This window comes from Bacillus rossius, chromosome 5 (genome assembly GCF_032445375.1).
Source record: "Bacillus rossius redtenbacheri isolate Brsri chromosome 5, Brsri_v3, whole genome shotgun sequence".
Taxonomy (NCBI): Eukaryota; Metazoa; Arthropoda; class Insecta; order Phasmatodea; family Bacillidae; genus Bacillus; species Bacillus rossius.
The window spans coordinates 50,251,196-50,275,529 of record NC_086333.1 but is presented as its reverse complement, the minus strand read 5'-3'; the positions used below and the strand labels follow the sequence as shown (position 1 = coordinate 50,275,529).

The 24,334-nt window shown below is 39.7% G+C and overlaps 1 protein-coding gene across 1 annotated transcript in view; it reads right to left on the bottom strand.

Annotated features, from left to right (window-relative positions):
* Positions 1 to 23,970, bottom strand: part of LOC134532261 (uncharacterized) — a 36,565-nt gene extending 12,595 nt beyond the window's left edge. Inside the window, exons 1-6 of the mRNA XM_063368681.1 lie at positions 23,944 to 23,970; positions 21,057 to 21,200; positions 11,211 to 11,318; positions 5,412 to 5,660; positions 2,979 to 3,260; positions 264 to 359 (exon numbers count right to left, since the gene is read on the bottom strand). Of these exons, the coding sequence (XP_063224751.1) occupies positions 264 to 359; positions 2,979 to 3,260; positions 5,412 to 5,660; positions 11,211 to 11,318; positions 21,057 to 21,200; positions 23,944 to 23,970 (906 nt within the window). The remainder of the gene's footprint in view (positions 1 to 263; positions 360 to 2,978; positions 3,261 to 5,411; positions 5,661 to 11,210; positions 11,319 to 21,056; positions 21,201 to 23,943) is intronic.
* Between the last annotated feature and the right edge of the window lie 364 nt (positions 23,971 to 24,334).

Genomic DNA, 24,334 nt, shown 5'->3' with positions numbered 1-24,334 from the left:
TAAACGTGAGACCAAGTCTTAAGATAATCTGCACGTTTGGAAATTGCTTTCGGACGATCTTTACTATCGATAGTTTGGTTAAATGAAAACAAAAATTAGCAAATGGAGAACCTTTAAACATATGTTTTTATAGAGGGAGATGTTAAACCAGATTGCAGTAATTCCAATGCTACCGCTATGGTTACATGTCTCCTTTTAATAAGTTACGTTCAGCGCTGTGCTTCACGTCCGTGGCTGTGCTACTGAGATAACGAGTCACTCACATATCCCAGCTCCTGCATCACACACGTCACGTTCTTGATCCTGTTGCCGCCCTGGGAGGACATGGACTCTAGCTGGTTCCTCATGTCCAGGTAGCGCTGGAACACAACACGGAGATGAGGACGTATGCCGGCGAAAACACCGCGCCTACTAAATGATGCACCACCGAGGAGGCAAGGTTTCAAATTAAACAAAAAATAAAATGGTGTTTTTAATAAACTATGGAAGGAATCATTTTACCTAGTTTCCTAAACAAAATAACTAAATAAAATTTAAAAAAGTGCTCTCCATTTCGGTTAATAAACCCACACTGCATTGGCATGGGGTGATTATTGCCTCATTGCCTCATTATTGCTTCTCGGACCAGTATGTAAATGTTTATGGACGTGGTGAAATAGAGTTTATTTTATGGTTGAAGAGTGTTGATAAATTGCTCACATATTCAGTAGGATTACTTGACTGACTACGTACGTACACACTTTGCAAACCCGCAATTCAAACGTATCTTTGAAGTATTTTCAACCAACCAATTGTTCTGAATGGCTTAGAAAACACAACTGATAACTGAGGAAAGATTAATAAAAACTAACCTGCTGTAGGATCTGTCACGTAACCTGTCTCAGATTTGACATTACCGGTTTTCCAACCATCACTTGCAGAGAGATCGTTTGAACATTGACAAGGATATGATATTGTTTACAAGCACTTTTTCCTTTAAAAAATAAAGGCAAAAGGATACCTGCTACTTTTGAGAACTTTCGTATAGAGAAAAGTTACATGACACATACTAAACCTACATTTACGTATGAAATTAGTGACAAGTTTTAACAGAATCGAATTATAACATCTTTTAATCCATTAGGACACAAATGACACTGCAAATGCTTTGTAAAGTCGACATATTTTTTTTTAGTTTTATATAACTTTCTTACATCCATAAAAATAATCATCGAAAAAATTAAGTATTTACTTTGTTTTATTTCAACCTAATAATAATAACATTGGGTGTCACAACATTAGTTCTAGTTACAGAACACCTGTTAGGGATTTCATTATGCCAAAAATAGTTATTAATATCAATATTTTATCGTTAAAAAATTTAGAAAAATGAACCACAAATAAAAAAAAATATGGAGGCGATATTTTTCAATCTAAACCAGCCGCCATAAAAGTGGGTAAGATGAAGTGGATTCAAAATTCTTCAAATAGAATGATAGAAACTAAGACAGTTTCACCCTGAATAGTTAAACATTATAAACCAATTTGCTACTTTATTGTCGCAGAGTTATTATTATTGTTGGACGTCGATGTTCTACAATCTGACCAGCCTACCTCAGTAACAGAATATTTTCTTTCTCACATAGGAAATGAAATCACTGGTTCATAAATATATCCTCACTTTTTATTTTTAAAATCAAATATTTTACTGTTTACTATATGTATAATTGCCGGACCAAATCGAAAACTTCTTTTCGAACTTATGCAACACATTAAACAAAATATTGGTCTCGTACTAAGAGAACACATTTTTTTCTTCTAAATGGAAACACATGCGTGCGATACCATGTAATTGTTTTAAGGTGTAAATTTCGTCCTTTGGGAAACTTCCTTTGTCCCAGGATTCGCAACTATTTTGTCAAACGTGACTTTCAAGGAACTTGCTGAAAATCTATTTATAAGTATCAGACTATAGGGCAAACACGTGTGTGCAATATGGAAGAATGAAAAATGCACATTCTCTTGAATATTAACTATAATTTAAGTATAAAAATTATATTTAACAATTATATATAGTACTTGCACCATTGCTAGTTTTTTCTGGTTTTCACAGGAAAAAGATAAAAGGTAATAAAACTATGGCGTATGCCCAGGATGTTATGTTAAAATCAATCTTCCCTGTCACAGGAATCATTCAAAGAATGTATTGCAGTTATTATCAGATTAGCATGATTTTTTTTCTAGGGGAAACTATAAAAGGATGGATGTAGGCACACTATAATAATATATATATATATTTTGTAAATGAAACAGCGATATCCATGTAAAATTACAGATATTGGTAAAATTTGTACATTTACACGAACACAGCTGTATCACTACAAACAGTGTTCGCAGTGATACTGGGTTCGGATTCTTACCCGGGCATTTATGTAAATTGTTACCCCAGTACCTCCAACAGTTAAAGTTATTTGTAAACAGTTCCCTGAATAGCTCTCTACGCGCATAAAAAAAGCAAAACAAAACAAAATAAAGTCAAATGGTTGAATATTCGATGGTTTGAATAAAAAAATGATACTTGAATGAAACATACATTTAAAAAATAGGATTATGCATCAATTTTCGTAATAAATGCTCAGTGTTATTTCGAGAAACTTATTTCATATCGCACCGTGAGTACAAGACTATCGTTACTCAAAAATCAGTGCAATACTATCACAACTCAGATGCCATAGTCTTGCACATATTCTTGTATAATGTTTACCATTATTTGCCATAAGTCCCGTAGAAGTAAATATAATATTGCGATAGTCTTGCAGTGCCTAGATAATGATATTTTCCTGCTTATGGTAAAAAATATCTCGAAAACTCGATTTTTTGAGTTACGATAGTCTTGTATTCAGGGTACGATATATGCAGAAATAACCGTAGTCGTGTGTTGTGCAAAGTTACAATAGAAACTGTGGTGGAAGTACAGGGACATGTCTGTGCGCACGCACCGACTCCCTCTGGCCGAAGTAGCCCAGCCCCTGCGGGAACAGCGGCTGCTGCTGCTGGTAGAAGGGCCCCTGCTGCTGGAAGAAGGGCGTCTGCTGCTGGAAGTAGGGGTTGAAGGACGCCTGGTAGGGTTGCGCGCCGTACAGGGAGTTGCCCGCCGGGTAGAAGGCCCCGGTGGGGGGAAACTGCGGCGCGGGGTAACCGGCGCCTGCGCCCGGCTGGAAGGCCGTGGACTGCTGCTGGTAGAGCTTCAGCGCCTGAGGGTACGAGCCCTGCGAGAACTGCTGCTGGGAACAAGGGGAGAAGCCACACTTAGCGTCCCGACCGTGTCGCCTGCTTGGGCCCCCCTTCCACACAGTGGCGTGGCGACACTGCCGTGTCTCTGCTGCTTCCACATCGCACGTAAAAGTAACAAATGGTAACCATTTACTTTGGACGCACCACAACGCCGAAATACCACAAAGCCGAACGTACAATAACGCCGAAAACCATATCGCCGAAATGCCAAATTGACAACAACGCTGACAGCTAGAAAACTGCTGTGTACCACAACGCCGAAATACATTAACCCCGAAAAATGTCATTGCAGGACTGCCACAAAGGTTAGTTTAGGTAAGGTTAGCACACAAATTCATTCAGTTGTTTTTCATTTTGCTCCTGTGGCCCCCCCTCCCCGCAGTAACATTTTTCGGCGTTACTGTATTTCGGCGTTGTGGTACACAGCAGTTATGGTATTCGGCGTTATTGTACGTTCGGCGTTGTGGTAACGACCCCCAATTACTCTGCAATTCAAGTTACATGCTTCCACAATGCACGTATACGTAAAACAAAATGGTAACCAATTAAACTGCATTTCAAGGTTACAAGTTTTAATTTAATAAAAAAAAATATTCTTCGAGGTTACAGCGCGGGCAGAATTTACAAATAAAATAAATTATTAAATTTAAATAATTCCATTTTTTTACATGTCGAAAAAGTCTTAAAGCAGAGAAAATATTAAGATTTGTATTTTCGCAGGCTGTGTAATTTGGGGTTTAATGTGTTAATGAATTCGTAAAAAGAGCATCAAATAACAAAATCAACAAATACAAAAGATTTAGGCCAAAATTTTAGTTCATGTTTATGAAGCTATTCCGACTTCTATCGTATTGAAATCTTAAAAGTACTGGATCAGTTGGTGATTGTAGGCACCGCCTGCAGAGTGCTGCAGTATGCATTCCGCAACACTGTACTGGTCTGCTCTTAGCCTAACACCACGAATCCGGGGACGTTGCTAAACACATTCAAACAAATTTGTACCGAACAGACAAATCAACAGATAGAAAGCGAGTTAATATAGCATCGTCATCCAGTTCTGAGCTAAGTTCAAAGTTTCTAGTCTCTAGCTCATCGGGAAGTTACAAAATTTGTACGAACAGACAAGGGACGAAAAGCCCACAAATAAGCACACTAAACTGAAGTAAAAAAAAAAAAATCATGAAATAATCTTAGCTCTAATAATTAGAGCTAAGATTATTTCATGATTTTATTTTTTACTAATGATAATTATTATCATTAGTGGACACGCTACCATTCCACGATATATTTTACCAACAGCTTGCCCTTCAAAAATAGACGCATTTCTTCCCCTTGAGTGATTGGATTGTTGTTATTTTGACACGCCTTCGAAGACCGTGAGTCAGTGGTTAAAATTCCGTGTGGTTGCGTCAGCCAATGAACAGTCTACTCTTCCTAGAGCGTGAGTATGACTGTGGCATCAAACTTGTAAAGTTATCTAATCATGAATCTACGAAGGGTCCAAGTGTTTCAGGAACTAGGTTATTTAGAATACGGCCGTAACTTTTAACAAATTACTTAGAAACACATAATACAATTTTTTAGTAATTTATTTGGTTCTAGCTTGTTATAGTTCTAGGTTATGTGTTCCTAGCTTGTAATCATTCTAATTAGTGTGTTTCTAAGCGAGTACCATTCTAAGTAAAGTTCTAAGTTACATTTATCTACGTCTTTGGTTCGGTATTGTGTGTTTACGTGCTTCTTACTTATGGAAATTTCCAAGTTGTGATATTCTAAGTTTTGATGGTTCTAACTTGTGTTATATTTTAAGTTACGATCATTATAACTCATGTGTGGAGACCGGAAAAATTTGCGATTTCAATGACCTCTATGATAGATTTCGCGGACCTCTAAACACTCGGCCGAATTACAGCTGCTCATTGGCCACTGACTCGTGAGACCAATAAAATGGGATGCTCGTGATTCGATACTTATTTTTGTTGAGGTGCGTCCATTTGGCCCAAGGATCCTTCAGGTTAACTGCGAGTATACTCACCGAAGCAGCATGGCTTCTAGCCTATCGCGAGATGGATCTGCGAATGTTTCCGGTCTCTGGTTACGTGGACATGTCAGAGGAGATGGGAGCGAGAGGTCCGCACCTGCGACTTGAAGCCGAGGATGGCTTGCTGCAGCTTGGCCGGGTCGAAGGACTGGTTCTGGGGCTTGCCGCGCTTCCTGGGGGGCGGCGTGGGCGACGCCGGGCCGGGCTCCGCGGCGGCGTCGGGGGCGGCCGGGGGCGGCATCGGCGAGGCGGAGGTGGCGCCGCCGCCCGAGCACTTGGCGCAGGCCGCCTTCATCTCCAGCCTCGTCTCCTTCAGCACGTCCGGCCCCAGGCAGCTCTCGAACACCTGCCGCGGCGCAGTCAACAGAGTTCACGACCACGAGCTTATTCAATACAAACTTAGTTTTTATTTTACATGCTTTATATTAGCTTCACCTGTATGTTTGTCTGTCCGTCTGTAACTCTTTCGACTAAGAGTGAGTGGCTCATCACTGTAAAATGTCCCACCAATTTCATTACGTTCGTTAGCCGAGCGGTTTAAGGCGCGCGACTTCTGTGACGTCAGATTTCGGGTTCTACTCCCGGCCATGCCGAAAAAAAAAATGATTTTTTTCCGGTAAATTCTAAGATTATATCCATACATCTAACTGTAAATGATTCGGAGAGACTTAACCATTTCTTTGTGACGTTGCAACTCCAAATAGTTATCTCAGATGGTAATAGGTAGTGTCGGTAACTCATTTCCCTATGATAATTATACATAAATATAGTTTAAAAAACTAAAAAAAAACATGCTTTTAAAGAATATGAAACTAAAAAGTTAAAAATAAATATAGTTTAAAAAACTAAAAAAAAACATGCTTTTAAAGAATATCAAACTAAAAAGTTTAAACTTAAAAAAAAATGGGAGGGGTGAAACAAAACTAATCCAAAAAAAAGTTTAGTTTACATTTTGATGAGTAACAACTTACTTCTCGGTATGCAGCATTTGGTTGGAGTAATTTCGTGAATGCATTGAAGTAAAGGAACGAGAAGGTGTAACAGACGGTGCTGCTATCTATGACAGATGGCGCGAACCAAAGTTCACAAAGCCAAAGGTAAACTTTATATTATTTACTTTTTCATGAATTTTTACAAGATGGGCAGTGTTTTAATAATTTTCCTTGTTGAAAAAAACCGGTCCAAAGCGGGGGTTTAGTATTTTATTCAAGTTTTCATTATATAGATTGAACTTTCTGTCTGCGAATGGAATCATTCGATAGTCAAATTTGCTTCTCCGGCAGCGAATTCTAGCGGCGGGTGCGTAAACTATGTATTTGCGCATTTCATCAGGCTCCGCAATATTTTAAAGAATTCTACGTTATATTTCGTTTCCGAGTTTCGTATTATAAGTTTATTTGTGACATGAGAACTCATAAACTTGCTCGTTACCGAGGTTAGATTCTACACATCACTGGCGAGTACTAAAATGCTTGATCAAAATTGTTTAAAGTTATATTTTAGTTCATTTTATAAAATCAGATAAACCATAGTTTTAATGTTGACTTTCCAAGACGTCAGAAAAGCGTTGAAAAACATCCAAAGTCGCTAATAGTGTTTAAAATTTTGGTCTTTCAAACAAACTGGGAGATATTCTATTCCACCCTAAATCTCCTGTGATTCCCGCCTCCTACACCTTCCAAAATTCGAATTTGAATCTGCCACTGACGACTTTGACGTCAACTTTTTTTAATTTCGCCGCTATGGCATTCCATCCTGATACATACTTTTCAGGCACATTCCGTTGCAGGGAGCTGCATAAAATTGTTTCAGTTAAGTAACCATGCATTCCTGAAGTGTACCCTGAACATTGCTTTTCGAGGCGGGGCGCTCCATCGCCGACGCTGCAGGTGGTTACGCCGTCCCGTTACTTCGACGGCTGACCTCTCCGTCCGCCGGGGAACCTGGTCCTGGGGCCGCCCAACGGGTTGTTGCTCTCTCCCCACCCCCACCCCGCACGCCCCACACAATCTCACACGTGAGCGCACCGGTACACGGATCGGGAGATGAGAACTCTCCCGGTCACACGGCAGCGACCTCCAGACGGTGTGGGAAGGACGCGATGATGGTCTTTTAGCTTCTTTGTCCCCGCCTGCGCGTGGGCACACATACGCGCGCGCACACACACGGTGTGCAGAGCTCCAGAAGAAAAACCACGCCATTTGAAAACTGCTCAGCACATCCGAGTGGTGTCTGTTTGGCGAAAAGCATTTGAGAATGCGCTGAGGGCGGAATGAGTAGTTCAGTTTCCGTATTCAGTTTTCAAACTGTAATTTTAGGAGAGTGAAAATGGCTTATAAAACATGTGTTTTCAGAATAATTTTTAGACACGAAATTCCCGGCAAAGCATCCAAGGGCCTCGAAGTACACCTTTATCTTCATTCTTCTGCCATGAAAATATCATGATTACCGCTAAAATCTCACAGTTGCCCTTTGCACGACCTGTAGACTGCGTGCCAGTTCAGAGCCTTGCGCTCAGAGATGACACCGCGCTAGAAGCACCAGCGAGCGTCGCGCGTATCATCCCGCCTCGCTAACGCACATACAGCCAGACTAGACGGTCCCCTTTAAGGCTGCACGCACACTGAATCGGACGAGACACGGCGTGACACCAAACGATGCCTCATGTCAGATCAACACCGCATTTACGTTACGTTATTCCACCTCACGTTCTTAAAATGAAAGGGTTGTCACGATACTCCTTCAAATATGGATGATATAAAATAGGGCTTTCCTGTACCAATCATACCAATCTATCTGCATTCAGTGTAATATTGGGGAAATTTCATTTAAAATACTTAACAAGTGAATATTTGCTCAAATTTAATTAACAGTGAAAAACAGTCTTTAACTATAGTAGGATTTAAACACACTGATATACGGTATGCCTTTTTTTTTTGGAAATTCATGTTTTTAATTCTTGCCCATGCGCAGATCACTGCAGGCATCAGAAAGTCTGCTCACCAAGAAGTTGAAGCAGTCATTCGATGTAGTCGCCTCGAGTCTAAATCGCGGCAATTTTTGTGGTAACGTGCGTTGCTGGGGTGTTAATGCACGGAGGTCAACAACTGTCAGTCGTGTCGTGATAGCATGCTGCATGTGTCCGACCTCAGGTGTCTTCGCGGCAGTTCGGGCGACAGGCGGATGTGAGGGACATGTTGTCCACTCGGGTGCTCTGGGGGCCGTGATCGCTAAAGGAACCCTACACACACGATCAGTCCAGCTCCCAGTTCGGACTGCTCAGCTCGAACGGACAGTTTGGACTGAAGTCCTCTGCACACACGATAAGTTCAGGTGCTCCGACCGAACTATCTGAACTGAACTGAAGCCTTCCCCACACACGATCAGTCTTCTGGTTTGCTGTTACCGTTGGATGTATCGTTTCATCGTAGAATGTGGATGAAACGTTGGATGTTGCAATTATGCAATTTCACTTTTTAGCTAGAAAAAGGAAATAAAAACAGCAAAGCAACCACAGAGTATAACCAAATATGTCTGCCACGGCACTCAGCTGCAAGACTAATGGAATTATTTTTTGGACTGACGGTTTCGACTGGAGAGACGCTGTTCCCACACACGGCAGTTCGTACTGAGTGCTCTTGAGCCCACAGTCCGATTTTATGGGAAGCCACCAGTTCGTCAGTCCATCAGTTCCAACTGATGAGCCCAACGATCTTGCACACACATGGCAGTACGGACTGTGGAGTTCCAACTGATCAGTCCGAACTGGCAGTTCGTACTGATCGTGTGTGGATGCTTTAACGATCTTGCTCCACGCGGCGAGTGCCTTAAGCTCGATCTCAACACCGCGGCGTTGACTCAAATTCATGCAGTGCAAATATTTTTTTAATTTTGTAAATGGCACTGAAATAACCATTTCAAATTACAGGTATTTGTAAGTTTATACATTTAAGAGAAAACAGTTGTATCACTATAAAATAGTGTTCGCAGTGATACTATAGGTTTCGGATTCTTGCCCGGGAATTTATGTGTTGTCTCAAGACCTCCAGTAGTTAAAAGATATTTGTAAACCGTTCCCTGAATGGCTTTCCAGTATTTACTGCGAACATCACTAAGCATAATAAAACAAAATAAAGTCCACTTTTTGAATATTCGTTTATCGTTTTCACTGTTAAATAAAATTAATGTTTTATACATCATCAACCAAAATTTAAAACTATGCACAAATTTTCGTAAGTGCGTCCAGAAATATTCAGTGTTGTTTCCAAAACGTATTTCCATGTGCTGTAGAAAATTTCGATGTTTTTTCCTTGTAGTATTACAAACTGTTTATTGGCTACTGGTTTCTAAAGGAATCTTTTGTAAAAGAAGAAAAGATTATTTTTGTATGAGAACCAGAGTCGGCAACCCAAGTATTTCTGAGCCGCGCTGCAATCTAGGAGGTCCGGGTCGTCTCTAGCCTCTGTGCGCAACCTTGTGACGTGAAGCGCTACCTGACATACCGTGTCGGCCTCTCTCGGCCGAGGAGGTGTGTGTTGGCTCGCTCTTGCACGCGCGACGCGGCGCCTCCCGGTCATTCCCGAGGCCGCCTCGCCGGCGGGAGAGCATTGTCTTGCGCGGGGTCAGGGGGGGAACGAACTCCCCGCAGCACCCACGTGACCGCACGCTGGTCTCCGGACCTTGCGCGAAAAGGAGGAAGGAAGGAAAGAAAATGACACCTCCGCCAAGACACGACGACTTCACCACCACACCCCCGCGTCCCTCTGCGCGCGAAGAGGCGGTGCCTGCCGCGACAGCGCAGTGCTTGCTCGTGGCCAAGGTCAGGCGCTGCGACGTAATTACTGTCCTCCGTGGGGGTTCAAGGTCACACCCGCGCCTGAACTCCTGGGGAGGAAATTTTTCCCACACAAGCGTGTAGTTCCTGCACCGGAAGAACTCAGGACTTGGGGAAAACCCAATAGAAGTTCCAACCACCCCTAATGCTCACCCCCCTCTCCCTTACCATGCAGTGACGTTACAGTGAACAGGAAGTCATTTGATCGACAGGCATTAGACCGAAAGGCCGTTTGCCGACAAGCACTAGACCGGCAGGCATCAGATCGAAATTCATTTTGCCGAAAAGTCACTCGACAGATAGACACTGGGCAGGAAGACTGTTGTTGGCCGACAGGTTCTAGATCGGCAGACACTTGACCGACAGGCGCTAGACAAACATGCACTAACTAGACTAACAGGCATCATACGGAAAGTCATTTTTTTCCGGAGTCATTTGACAGACAGGCACTAGGACTATAGACCGACATATCGTTCAAATGACTGAAATTAATAGGGACGGGAAAAATTGTCTGATATATTTCGCGACCGGGTAAAATTTCAAATTTAAATGTACATAACGTATGCGTGTTTGAAAGTTCTCGGAACACTTTTCTTCGAATACGGCTGTCGGAAAAGCAAGCCAAAAACGCATAAAATTTGATAGTTGGAACAGTAGTCGTGTAGTTTATGAACAGGAACTCTAAAATGTCGACGCTGGCCATTTTGCGTCAAGCGTTCTTGCGTTGTTTATAAGTAGAGACCCGGAAATTACGCGGATTCATTTAGTCGCAAGCTAGAATGCCAACCTTCACACTCTCGCTCTGTGTTCATGATTGGACCGCAGTGATTTTGGACACGCCCCTCTATGACCGTGAGCCAATGATGCCCAGCTAGGAGAGAAGTAAGCGAATCAGGTAGTGCCAAATAACAAGGATAAAAATGTTCTCGCTAAGAAATCAACCAATGGGAAAGTAAACATGGGTCGAGCACACCTATAACTTTGAATTCTATCCTGAGGCCAGAAGAATCCGCGAAATTTCCGGGTCTCTATTTATAAGCCAGGCCTGACTTGGCCACCCACCTTCATCATGGCGTACTTCTTGACGAAGCGGTCGTCGCCGCCGACGAAGGCGGAGCAACCGGCCACCGCCGCCGCCAGAATCACCAGCTGCACGTTAGTCTTCATTGTCTGCAACACAGGAAGATCGGGGGGAAGCTTTAACGACAGCTCTTAACTTGACTTCACGTGCTCCATGGCGAAGTCAATTTTCCATTTTGCCTGAAAAGGAAAATCTCGGATTACGCACAACATTCTTTAAATAATTATTTTGGACATACACCGTGGCTAGTTTTCACTGTATGTCATAGCGAAAACACGAAGAACAGACAAAGAATATCGAAATTATACAAACCAACTTGTTTTCCAGTGTCCTCTATCAGTGCCTGATGACGGGAACTGATCTCAGATCCCGAAACGTCGCAACTGTTTTGTCTTAGGAAAACCGCTGTGTTCATCTGTGATGTCGTCATTTAATTGTCAGAATACCTGCTTTATTTCATCGCTGGGTTCGTCTGTGCGATGTCCAGATTACCTTTTTAGTACCTATACCTAGTCGTTGGGTTCCTCTGTCGCTGTATTGTCCCAAGTAATTATTCGTTTGTATTTACTGTTTTCGTTGCAACGTTCTCGTCGTTTTAAGCCCACTGTTATTGTCTCTGTTGTTTTATTGTTCTGACTTATTCCTTCCACTGTATTCTCTGTGCTGTCTTTACAATTAACATTGAACATCAGCTAATTTTGGCTTGCTTTCTGTATATTTTGTGTGATCCTTTTTCTTCGTCCGTACTTCGGGTTTCCTCTATGACATACAGTGCAAACTAGCAATGGGGAAGACTAAAAAATTATTTAAATTAAATAATTTTCCATGTTGCCTAAAACGAAAATCTAGGATTAACTACAATATTCTGATTCCCAATATAGTTAGGATATGTCCTTTACTGATACAGTCTTAAATAAATGATCCCTCAACTCCAAGGATGCATTCAGCGGGGAAATAGCCGTGAAAGAATATCCCAATTCTAACACAAACTTGTGTATCAACCAATAAATAGTATTTCGGCAGTCAGTCAGACTCTGTAATATCAGGCGATTTAAATTTTTTATACGTTCAAGTTAATCCACTGACAGTAACAGACAAACAATTCAAGAGGCGTAAACAGCAGTTCGCTGGCTAAGCAACCAACTGTCATTTTTCCCCCAAAAATGTTAGCGCAGTTAGTATCCTTGCAACTATCTTGAAAGTAAACAAAAATGTCTGGTATCCTCAATGATACACTATACTAGGATCATTAAAGCTAAAGGTAAATATTTGGAAACAGCTGATATAATGACTTACATCGGCTAGAGAATCGCGGTACTTAAACTTTTAAACAACACAGTTTTCTTTCAAACTAATGAACCTAGAAATAAATTATACGGTAAGTGGAACATTAAAGGACAGCTAGAAATAAAACAATAATTATTATTGCATTTATCTGTAAACTTAAGAGCTGGGTTAGATTATGGCTAAACTTGTAAATAACAAACCTCAATTAATTAATTTAAATATATGAAAAACCTTGTAGCATGCTTTTACGGAGTAAACAGCTAAGAAAACACTGTGCAATTATTGTATTAATTATTTTAACATCTGGATGATACCGATTTGCTTGGTAAAATCAAATAAAATTATTATGTGCATAAAATGATGTCTAAGTATATTAAAATATACTGTTACAACATTTATTTAAAACCAAAATTGTTCCACAAATAAACTTTAAATCTTTAAAAGTGCCGACACCGAGAGATGACATTCGTAGCTGTAGTGCGAGTTTCGATACTTCGAACCTGTGGACGGTAGAAGTGATTAGAATAAAGCTAAGCCGCTGTGAAATTAGAGAAATTTTTAAGCTATTTTGCGCTTACACGTGCCGATTCACCAATCGCTAGTGCAACTTCGCGGTAGGAATAAAAAAAATACAATTTTACGGGATTTCATATATTTTCACGATTTTAGAGTATTTTCAATGTTGTTGACTCAACTTTCAAATACTTCACGTCCTATAAAAAAATTTAAAGAACGAGATTTTACAAAAAAAAATATTTATATAACACAAAACAAATAACCCAACATACCTTTTACCTTTACAACAGCAAAATAAATAAGTAATTTGAAGATGCACGAACACGGGTTATTCGGGCGTATGACTCGGTTCCCGGTTGCGACAGAAAAACGGCGCCGCCATACTGCTTGTTGCGATCGGTTGCAATCGGTAGCTTTTCTGTTCTCTCGGTATTTTTTTTTTCCTCTCCCTCTCTCTTCGCGAGCAACAGTCGAGATTCACGACCTGCGGATTGGCTCCGGAGCCCCGCACTCCTTCAGCCGTGACGGAGGTGTATTGTTTGCGAAGTCAGGTGAGGCACGGGAGTAGGCGCGTGTCGGAATTCCTGGCCTCAACCTCATCTCCAGCCTCTCCTTCCCCCTTTACCCTTCTTTATACTTCTCTCTGTCCCAAAAAAGAAACACCCTTCATGGAGAACTGCTCAGTCAGAGAGACGATTTGTTGACGAACAACAGCCGTTCAGCTGCTACAGTAATAAAAAAAAAAGTTTAATACGTAAATCATTAAATGGAGAAATGAAATGATGCTTTTACAGCTGTTCAGTTACTGCACTAAAGAAAAAAAATCTAAATATGCTGTTAATACGCAAATCTTTAAAGGAGTAGTTAAATTATGCTTTTATAGCTGTTCAGCTACCGCACTAAATGAAAAACCTTTCTAATCTAGTTAATAAGTAAGTAATTTAATGGAGAAATGAAATGATGCTGTGAGAAGGTATTAAATAAAATCTGTCAATAAATGTGTGTGTAGTATATTTGTATATAAATTATATGTATACTTTATTGATTTCATGCAGTTATTTTTCTATTTAAATATATCCTTGAATTATGTACCTATGTGTTGGAAGTTACGTCCCAAAATTATTTTTTAAGAGTTTACCAGTTAAGGAGTTCGATTTTCGGTCACTATTTCTAACTGCTAGCAACCCAAATAAAATTAATCCGTAAATATATGGATAGTGCAACTAGTCAAGAGGAATTGAAATCAGGGAAGATAAAGGGATATATTATCATACATTGCTCCAAAATTATTGACTTGTTTATGTGTAGCTGGTACTGAAACATTCCTTCCATTTTAATACTTAGTATGAGTCTCACTAATATGTTTGTCACTAACAGATTTTACGTAAACTGCGTTTCACATTTTGAAAATTAGATTTTCAAGATCTGGAGATTGATTACCCTTATACTAAAAGTAATTATTTTTTCCCCGCAGTGAGAGCAGACAACATTACTTGAAGAAAAATAAACATCATTACAGTGACCCTTTTATTTTTTCCATAACCTTTGACACATTTTGTTTGGTACACCTTTTTCGAATTAAAACGATTATTCCTTTGCGTCTACGCAAAATTATATATATATATATATATATATATATATATATATATATATATATATATACATACATACACATATATAACTTTGCGTGGACGTAAATATTTCTCTCAATCTCCATTCTGTCGCAGCGAAAAAGAACCGAAGTAGTAATAAGTGTAATCTCAGGCAAGGGTGCAAATCTGTATGATTCGTAAGAGGGGCCCGAGAAAATTCTCATGGGGGGGGGGGGGGGAAATGGGGGCGTGCCGCGAAATTTCTGCACGTGAATTTTAACCAACGCAATTCATCTCTAGATAGGGTGTTTGTATGTTGTATACTGCCCAAATTTTGGCCTCACGTATATTCCATTCAAAAAGAATAAAACTTTGACGTTTACGTTTATCAACCCTGTCACACATTCACGCTTTTGCGATGAGGGGGTTCTTAACTGCTCCCCCCCCCCCCCCCCCCCAAAGATTTACCCCATGATCTTAGGCCATGTTTTTTCATATCGTGAATAAATAAATTGTCCACTAAAACAAATCTCTCCTCTTTTGTTTTTCACCAACGAATGGCATTCTTGGAATGCATTGTAAGAACGTATAAAAATAGACTTTTTTTTTACTAAGGTAGATAATCCGTCATTCCTACGTAAACAATCTCAGAAGCTATTACTTGTGGCAAACTACTGTGGCCTGAAATTGGTGGCTTCCGTGAGTGTTTTGGTGGTCGGTGAATTGCGTTTTTGAGGGCGTTTCCCGCTGCAGCCGCGTGTTCGACCGCAAGGGCGTGACAAGTCCCCTCCCTGTTCCGGAACCACGCACTCGCAAGCCCATCAGCCAGCGCGGGAAAACGAAAATGTAATGACAAGGTCTCACTCGAAAAAAAGTCAGTCGCACAGAGATGAAAAAGAAGTGTCCCCTAAATAATCAACCCTCTATAAAAAAAAAAACACACTGGGAACAAATACAAGGCAGGTTCATGATCTTCGTGCGACAAATATGCCGTTGTTGTCACACCAGTCCGACACGTGACAGATGATATGAGCAATGTTAACATTGGATTTATTGAAAATGTATGACACCAAAAACATTTTTAAAAATATATCCTCTTCCGTAGTACAACTTTAAAAATCTACCGTAAAAATAAAACCTCCAATACCTATTTAGCTATTCAAAAATTCCTAACGTAATGAAAATAAGAGTTTGTTACCAGATAACAAAATGTATTTAACTATTAATAAATAAAAAATACTGTAGTGCCATAGGTTATCTTTCACACGTTCGCCTGTGTTGATAGTATAGAGCTGTCCGGTGTTTGTTTCTAGTGCAGTTTCTCTCACACACAGATTCAAGAGATGACTAACTATATTATCTATACTCAATTTTATTGACATCCAAGTTTTTATCACAATGTTTTTTTATATCAGCTACACCTGCTAAACTTTTAAGGGAAATATTGAATGTTGATGTTTTTAAAATATAAATATAATATTACTTGTTAGTTGCAAAAATCATTAGTACTGTTGGTATTCAAAATAATTACACACTAATAATCTGTTTTATGGCCACCAAGAAAGATTCTTGTCATAATAGACCCCCGGTAAAATATTAATTTGTGACAACAACTGGCTTCTTGGTGTCATAGATTTTGTTTAATCTAGTAAATTGTTTTGTAGAGGCTATGATAGATTTTTTTTATTTCACCGGTAGGACATATGGTAAGATCTATATTGACAAAGTTATTTTAAGGTGGTTTCAAGATATATATATAGGTAACGAAAATTTTAAAAAGGGATTCGTGGAACAAAATTATATTTTTCACACATATATATATATATATATATATATATATATATATATTAACCACTTAAAAAAAATGGAATATGGGTTTGAACTTAATACGCGGCAAAATATAACTTCAAGAGGGAGTGTATATGTATTCAGTGTTAACCATTTAATTGTTTAAACAGTTGAGTGTTATATAAATCAGTCAAATTCGGAAACAGAAACTACATTTAATGCTCGGTATTTTTTCCCCTCATTTTCTGGAAATTTTAACGTAGCGGTTTATTTTGATTGCAATCATACAATCTAAAAGATAGTATTGTGAAATTGCTCAGGTCGAGTGATATTTAACTGATCATAATTAAAAACATCGCACCGGGAAATTAATGATAATCTGCAAATTAATTCCGATACTGAATTTCATTATTTATTCCCACCGCCAGGGACTGTCATTACTCTCGAGATAACCAATCGATATAAATAAAAATTCAAATGTTCATTAATTCAAAATCTTAAATCTCAGAAAGTTCTACGCCGATTGATTCGAAATTTTGACACAACGTTGCATTCGAATACGCGCGTGTTTTTATATAGGTACAAATGTCACGCCTATGACAGGTGAAATGATAGATTAAAATATAGATAGGTAGAAATAATTATATATAGTGAAAATGGCATACATTTAAAACCGTACAAATATACAATATATATTTTCACACAATGATATATATTGATTCCTAGGTCTCTTTACAATTTAATTATGTCCTGTTAATTATATTTATTTTATTTTATCGTTGTAATTTCAGGTCTAATTTATGTTGGATCACGTAATAGGTAAAGGTAAATTTGTTTTAGTTATTTGTTTTGTGTGCGTCGAAGTCGGGGTATATCCAGAAATTTCAGTTGGCAATCCAGTTGCCGTTTTTGAGGTTTGTATTGAAATTAAGTGTTATCACCCCCTGTTCGTGTGCCGTGAAAGGAGCTTGGATTTAATTATCTGCCGGTGCTCATCAGAAAACCCGCTGAGATAAAACGAATATTTAGTTTGCAAATACATTCGCATTGACGTGTCACCAAATAATGCAATGAAACGTATCAGGACATCAAACTCCCGCATTGACCTTGGAGTTGGAGATAAAAAAAAATTCTGATGTTACATTTTATAAACAAGAGTGTTGACTCATGCTGTTAGAATAGATGACTCACTTTTAGGAGGAGGCCAGCCATCAGACCGTACAAGAATTGAATTTTTTTCCCCTCACAATAACAGGTTTTAAATCACCATTACATGCCGGTTCTGAAGCAGTATCATGCCTCGAGATTTTTTTTTAGTTTCAACGCTTTAAAATAGGACGAAAAAATCTTTAAAAAACCTAAGCTGTGTTGTTATGTTCACAGAGCCTTAGGACGACGTTATCTTCTAAGATTATGTACAAATGTCTCTGTGCGGCTAACAGTCTAGCCTCCTTAATCTCTTGACCATCGTGAACACAAATCACAAAGTAATTGAAATATACTTTCACGACGACGTATTTATAACGATATATAATCAATAACGTAATATAAATTAAATGGTGGTTTGTCAATATGCATATAAATAACTTTGTATTTAACTTGGTCACTGTAAATTTACTCTCACAAATATTATATATTTATAAAATTATGTAAATATTTTTATAAACTATATTTTAATGATAAAATTATTGATATTGATTAGTTCAACACTTGTTGTATGTGTTATTTCACGTTTCAAAAGGATAATTTGTTCCAATTCAAGTTGTACATCAGTGTATTTTAATCAAAGAGTGAATTACAATTTTGTTTCCTATAAACATTTGTGTGAAATTGCAAATAAAAAGACAGGTTTTTTTAATTAGATGAAAAAATGTAAAATTACCAAACTTTTATGTATATGTAAGTTTATATATGTTTTAATTCATACGGTGTTTATAAATAATGGCTCTGAACATTACATAAGCTTGATACTGTTCGTGTTCAAGGCCACGGGTGACCATGCATATTACGGGAACATTTAATTGTGCATAAAGGTTAATGTAAAATATCATATGACGAGAAGTTGAAGGGTTTGAAGTGAGGGTCATGCAAAAATCAGTCAAGTTGCCTGCAGAAGAAGGTTGTTGGCCCAAGATAAGCTGGACTAGAGCTAAATCACTTTATCCAGTACATCTTAATTGAAAAATAATGTTTATTATTAAAAAAATTTGTAAGGCATTTTAAATACGACCATTTTTTAAAAAAACAAAGAAAAGACTGCCCTTTTATTTTGTAGAGGAGCGGAATTTTCAGGTCTTCGGTTTATACGTAAACATAACAGGATAGCAGGTTTTCAAATCAGAATTGTTTGTAACCACATTCTACTATTCAGCATGCATGGTCATGGTAGCTGACTTGTCGGATTAAAGGCATTCCATTGTATTCGGAAAACAGCAAACGTTTCGCTGCAATGCATACCGCCTCCCTCTGAATGTGAATAGATACTATAGTCTGTCTCACGCTTAGATTGCAGTACAGAGTTAAAGGCGACCACCATTGTTTACATTAAAAATGTATTTTGTATATCATCTTTAACTGTAAAAACTTTTAATATATTTAAATTTTTGTTATTTTTTATAAGACCATAATTCAGCGTCTGTTGACATATTCACACAGTTGTCATTCAGACAAAAATATAATTTATTGCATAACACCAATAATTATTTCACAGGAGTAACTTTTTGTAGCAGTCAATCACTATACAAAGCAAGGCATTCCATAAAATTATGTACTATATTCAAAATAGTTAAAAAAAATATAATAAACGTTGTAAAAACAATTGTAGAAAAAAATTTGAAACCAAGATGGCGTCTTATAATAACGACTCCTTAGAAATGAAAGTTGAATATTGTCAGATGAAATACAACAGGAAAATGTATTTCCGCAGTACTGATTCCAAATTTTTCTTTATCAATTATAATATTTCATATACATTTAGAATTTTTTTCATTTCACTATAAAGTTGTGTCTTAAATTTTTGTGGTCAACGGCCAAAAGATCACACCGAAACCAGGACTGCGTTAACGGCAGGGACCGTGCATTGGAAATGGACAGAGGCAGGCATCTTTCGCGAAAAAAAAAACAAAAAAAAACAGAACACTCATTAGACTGCAATACGGTATGCCCGCGCCAGCAGTTTCTTCCGTGTGATTGGCCGCCGTCTGCAGGAGAAGACAATGCTCTGTTTGGCCGAGCCATTCGCTTCCGTGCGGAATTGCTGTGTTCAGTGTGCCGAAAGTGCGGGTGCACCGAAAGGAAACTCAACAGATCATAAGACACAGGCGATGCTACAGGGTTTTCAACACACAGGTGGTCTCGAAACATTTTCGCGAAAAAAAAATTACATGCCCCTATAAGTGGAGAGTAAAAAATGCCCATTTGAATGCACGCTGCAGACTTAGTATGAGACGCGCTATAGCTCATGCACTGCACACGGCTGACGTAGGAAGGGGGAAAGGTGGAGGTACGTCAGGACCTTCATCGTCCTTCCGACGCCCATCTGCATAACCGGTTACCATCGCGTGCGCGCGTGGAGACTCGAGCGAGACACGACTCTTTGTTCTGGGCCGGGAAGACTGAGACTCACCGATTTTAAACCGCACGACCACCAGGAAGACATACTATATTTTTTCCTAACCTTACTTAAAACTAAGTGTATATGTAGGAGGGGCCCGGGTTAGGGAGATACCTAGGTGCGTCTCAGGCCGAATCCTGTACGTAGAGACCGGAAAAATTCGCGGATTCATTTCACTACAGCCTGAAATTCAAATAGTTATACCTCAGTGCTGCCTCTGCTATTGGCTCGCAACTCACCTGGACGACTCTGGGCCAGTGAGAAACACTCAACCGAAGCTGTATCGAATCACAGGCCGCTACGTTGGGATACCTCCACAAGACAGTAGCCAATGGGAGGGTGACATTTGACCGAATGTACGTAGAACTATAAAGTTCATCCTAGAGGTCATTGAACCCGCGAATTTTTCCGGTCCCTACCTATACGCTAAGACACGCTGGGAATTAGTAATGCAGGAAGAGGGTCGCATGCATCGTGTGCTTTGTTCGGGGATTGGCCAGCCATGGCAGCTATTGATGCAATGACTCACTACCCTATCTTACATCTAAGATTAAAGCAATGCTAAGTTGGGCCTCAGGTCAAAAATCTGCATAAACACAAGGAAAACCCAGGGCGCAGGCATGCGGGATGCAAGGGCATGCATTAATTGCGAAGGAGTAGGCTATACAGGACTCAGAGGATGGTATGGATGAAGACACTCGCTGACCCATAGATTGTCCACCGAACATATCCGAACTTCTGCGCTCGTTCGTGCAGATTCGCGTAAGAATAATAATTTTAAAAAAATGTGGCGAGTTTTTACACATTTGTACTATTTTGTGTGAATTATTTGCCAAGGACAAGGCTACAGCCCAGAAGCCAAGCTACTTAAGAAGATTAAATATGGTAATATTATGAATTTATTTAAAATCAGGTGAAGAAAAAAACGAAGCGTTTCTAGCAAATTAATTTAGATCACCCCCTTAAATACTCACTGCCACCACATCGCCGTGTGGCCGCAGTAACGTCTCGTCTACGGGGTGAACACTCACCTGACTGTCCAGCTGCCCGCGTCTCCTGGTGGCAGGTGCACTGAACTTGAACTTGGAGGAGAGCGTCGTTTTATAACTGGCTCGCGCGCATCCCGCCAGGAGCGCCCGCGTCGAGACGTGCGGCCATCCCCTTTCCCCCTCCACCTACCGGCGTCCTTCGCCCTCGTCCCGTCCGTGCGCGGAACAAGCGCCCATGTGCCTTGAAGTCTCGGGGGCCCGCCGGTTCCCGACCATAGGCCGACAATCGTGTAGACGGATCCTCGTCTTCTGCTCATCACTCCAGCATCGACTTGCGGTTTTCCGGGAGTGCTGTCGTAATCAGCAGATGTAAAAAAAAAAAAAAATTGGCGCGTTAAAAGTGAAACTTTACGTGTAAAAAAAAAATTACTTGTAAACATTGATGAGTTGCGGATGTAAATGCTAAGAAATATTTTTTTTCTTCGTATAGTAGTTCGTTTCTGTTCGTCGTGCCGTTAAAATACTTCATAACCACGATAACGCGATATTTGCTGTCGCATCGCGTCATTCGCGACGCGTCTGCCCGCGCTGTTGTCAGGTCGCCCTGCTGAGTCGCGATACGTTTCGCCGAGCGCAAGTTGCGCCAGCACTCTACCCGAACGTCAGTCCATGGTTCCCACGGGCCGATGGGGGGAAGCCTAAGATGCATATAAAGTTCTGCCATTCCCGATTACACCCGAACAATTCACCTTCGGCCAACCTCGGGTTTATTAATATATATATTTATATTTCTCTGTTTATTTTAATGTAGCTATACTAACCTAACTAACCGTCCATAGTGTTTTTAGTGTTTTAATGTAGCTAACCTAACCGACCACTTTTAATATTTGAATTCATTTTTCCTGCGCAAAAATAAAACAAATCCCGAAGTTGGCCGAAGGTGAATTGTTCGGGTGTAATCTGGAATGGCAGAACTTTATGTGCATCTTAGGTCTCCCGCCGACGGGTGCCGTCGCCGGTAGAGGGAGGAGGGTAAGACAATTAGCGGCCGGGGAATCCGGCGGACCCCCCCCCCCCCCCCCCCCCCAAGGGTGGCTGGGATCACAGACCTCTCCCCCGTTCAAGGCCCGCGCTGAGTCATGCGACGCTCTTCAGTTGACGCGGCGAGAAGTCGGCTCGCTAATGACTCGCTCCCGAGAAGTCTCGCAAAGCAGCGAGCTATCCAACGGGCGTCCCGGGGTAACGAACTTAACTTCCTTATAGGCCTGCTCTACCTACCCGGGCACACATACTGCGTGCAAGGCTTCAGAAAAAAAAAAAGACACGCGATTGAAAAACTGTTCGACACAAACGAGTGGTGTCTGTTTAAGAAAATAATTTAAGAGCACGCTGATGGCTGATGAGTAGGGACCGGGAAAATTCGCGGGTTCAATGACCTGTAGGATGAACTCCATAGTTCTACGTACACTCGGTCGAATGCCACCCACTCATTGGCTGCTGTCTGTCTTGTGAGACGTTCCAGCGTAGCAGCCTGTGATTCGATAAAGCTTTGGTTGGGTGTTTCTCATTGGCCCAGAGTCATCCAGGTGAGTTGTGAACCAATAGCAGAGGCAGCACTGAGGTATAACGATTTGTAGTTTAGCCTATCGCGAAATGAATTCGCGAATTTTTCCGGTTTCTAGCTATGAGTAGTTCTGTTTCCGTATTTTGTTTTCAAACTGTATTTTTAGGAGAGTGAAAAATGTATAAACGGCGTGTTTTCAGGGTAACTCAGGGTAGACACGAAACGGCCGGTAAAGATACTTTAAAGCACTCAAGGACCTTACATTACACCTCCATTTCAATTTCTCCGCCATCTATTGTTATGGTTACCATAAACATTTCACAGCTGTCCTATGCACGACGAGAAGACTGCGCGCTGGTTCAGAGACATCTCGTTAGATGCACCGGCGAGCGTAGAGCGTATCATCCTGCCTCACTGACACATACACCCCTGACTAGGCGGGGCTCCTTAAAGGATTATCCTGTAAGTTTATTTCGATTGTTTTTGAGTCACAAATTTTCTCAACAGATATTTACTAAATGTTATTTTCGATCTATAAAATAACACGCAAATGGTCATAATTAAAAAAACATTTGGTTGCTTTTTTTACAGCTGTTAAATAGTATTCAGTCAATTTCTGTTCAAAAAAATTTCAGACGAAACACAGAATGAATAAGGCTTTAATGTTAAATTGAAAGGGAAAAACACCTAAACTAATAGTTATAACAATAAATTAAAATAACAAACAATATGTGTGAAACAGAGGTTTAAGATACAAGATTTTTTTTAATGTGTAAAATCATCTTTACACTCGGTATTCCCTTATTTGGTGGCAGTAATTTCGTGAATGCGACGGAAGTCAAGGAACGGAAATGTGTACGAACGACCACGGTGCTGCAATCTGTAACGGATGCTGCTAACCAAAGTTCACAAAGACAAAAGGTAAACGTTATAGTATTTTAACTGTTTACTGAATTTTAACAAAATAGGCAGTATTTTATTAAAATTCCTGATCAGAAATCAGGTCTGAAACCAAGGTTTAGTGGGTTTTTTTAAAGTCATTTTCGCTTTTATCGGAGTCGTTTAATTATATGGTTAAAAAATATATGTCTGCTAATCAAATTATTGAATAGTCGACGTAGCTGCTCCGGCAGAGGATTCTAGCGGCGGGTGTGGAAACTACGCGTGGTTAGCGTAAATTTATGGAGTTAAAACACAATTTGCGTATATTTATCATGCTTTTCAATATTTTAAATAATTGTACGTTAAATATTGTGTTACAAATTTCGTATCATAAGTTTATATGGAACATGAGAACACATGCATTTTCTCGTTACTAAAGTTATATGTTACACATCTCTGGCTTATACTGAAAGACCCTCTCACGTTTTTGTTCTTGATTTTCGCCCCCATATTGCGTAAGGAAACAATAAACTGCAGTATATTCCCTCTGCCAAGTCTACATTGGTTACGTCACGTTTATAACCCTGTGGGGTTACTTAGCGTTATGCCAAAATCAACATACATCAAATGAATTCATCATTACCATCATGTTAACCAATAACATCAACATTTAACGAGATATTACTATTCTGAAATAATTGAGGATAGTTTCGATGAACTCATAGTAAAGTTTGAATTAAAGCATTATGAATTATGAAATAATTTTCCTACGTTTCTCAAACAATTCTTTCTATGTTGTATGGTGCCCAAAATATTCAATATGTTTTTAGTTCAATTACGTTCAATTTATAAAAGATTAAGAAGGTGGCAATAA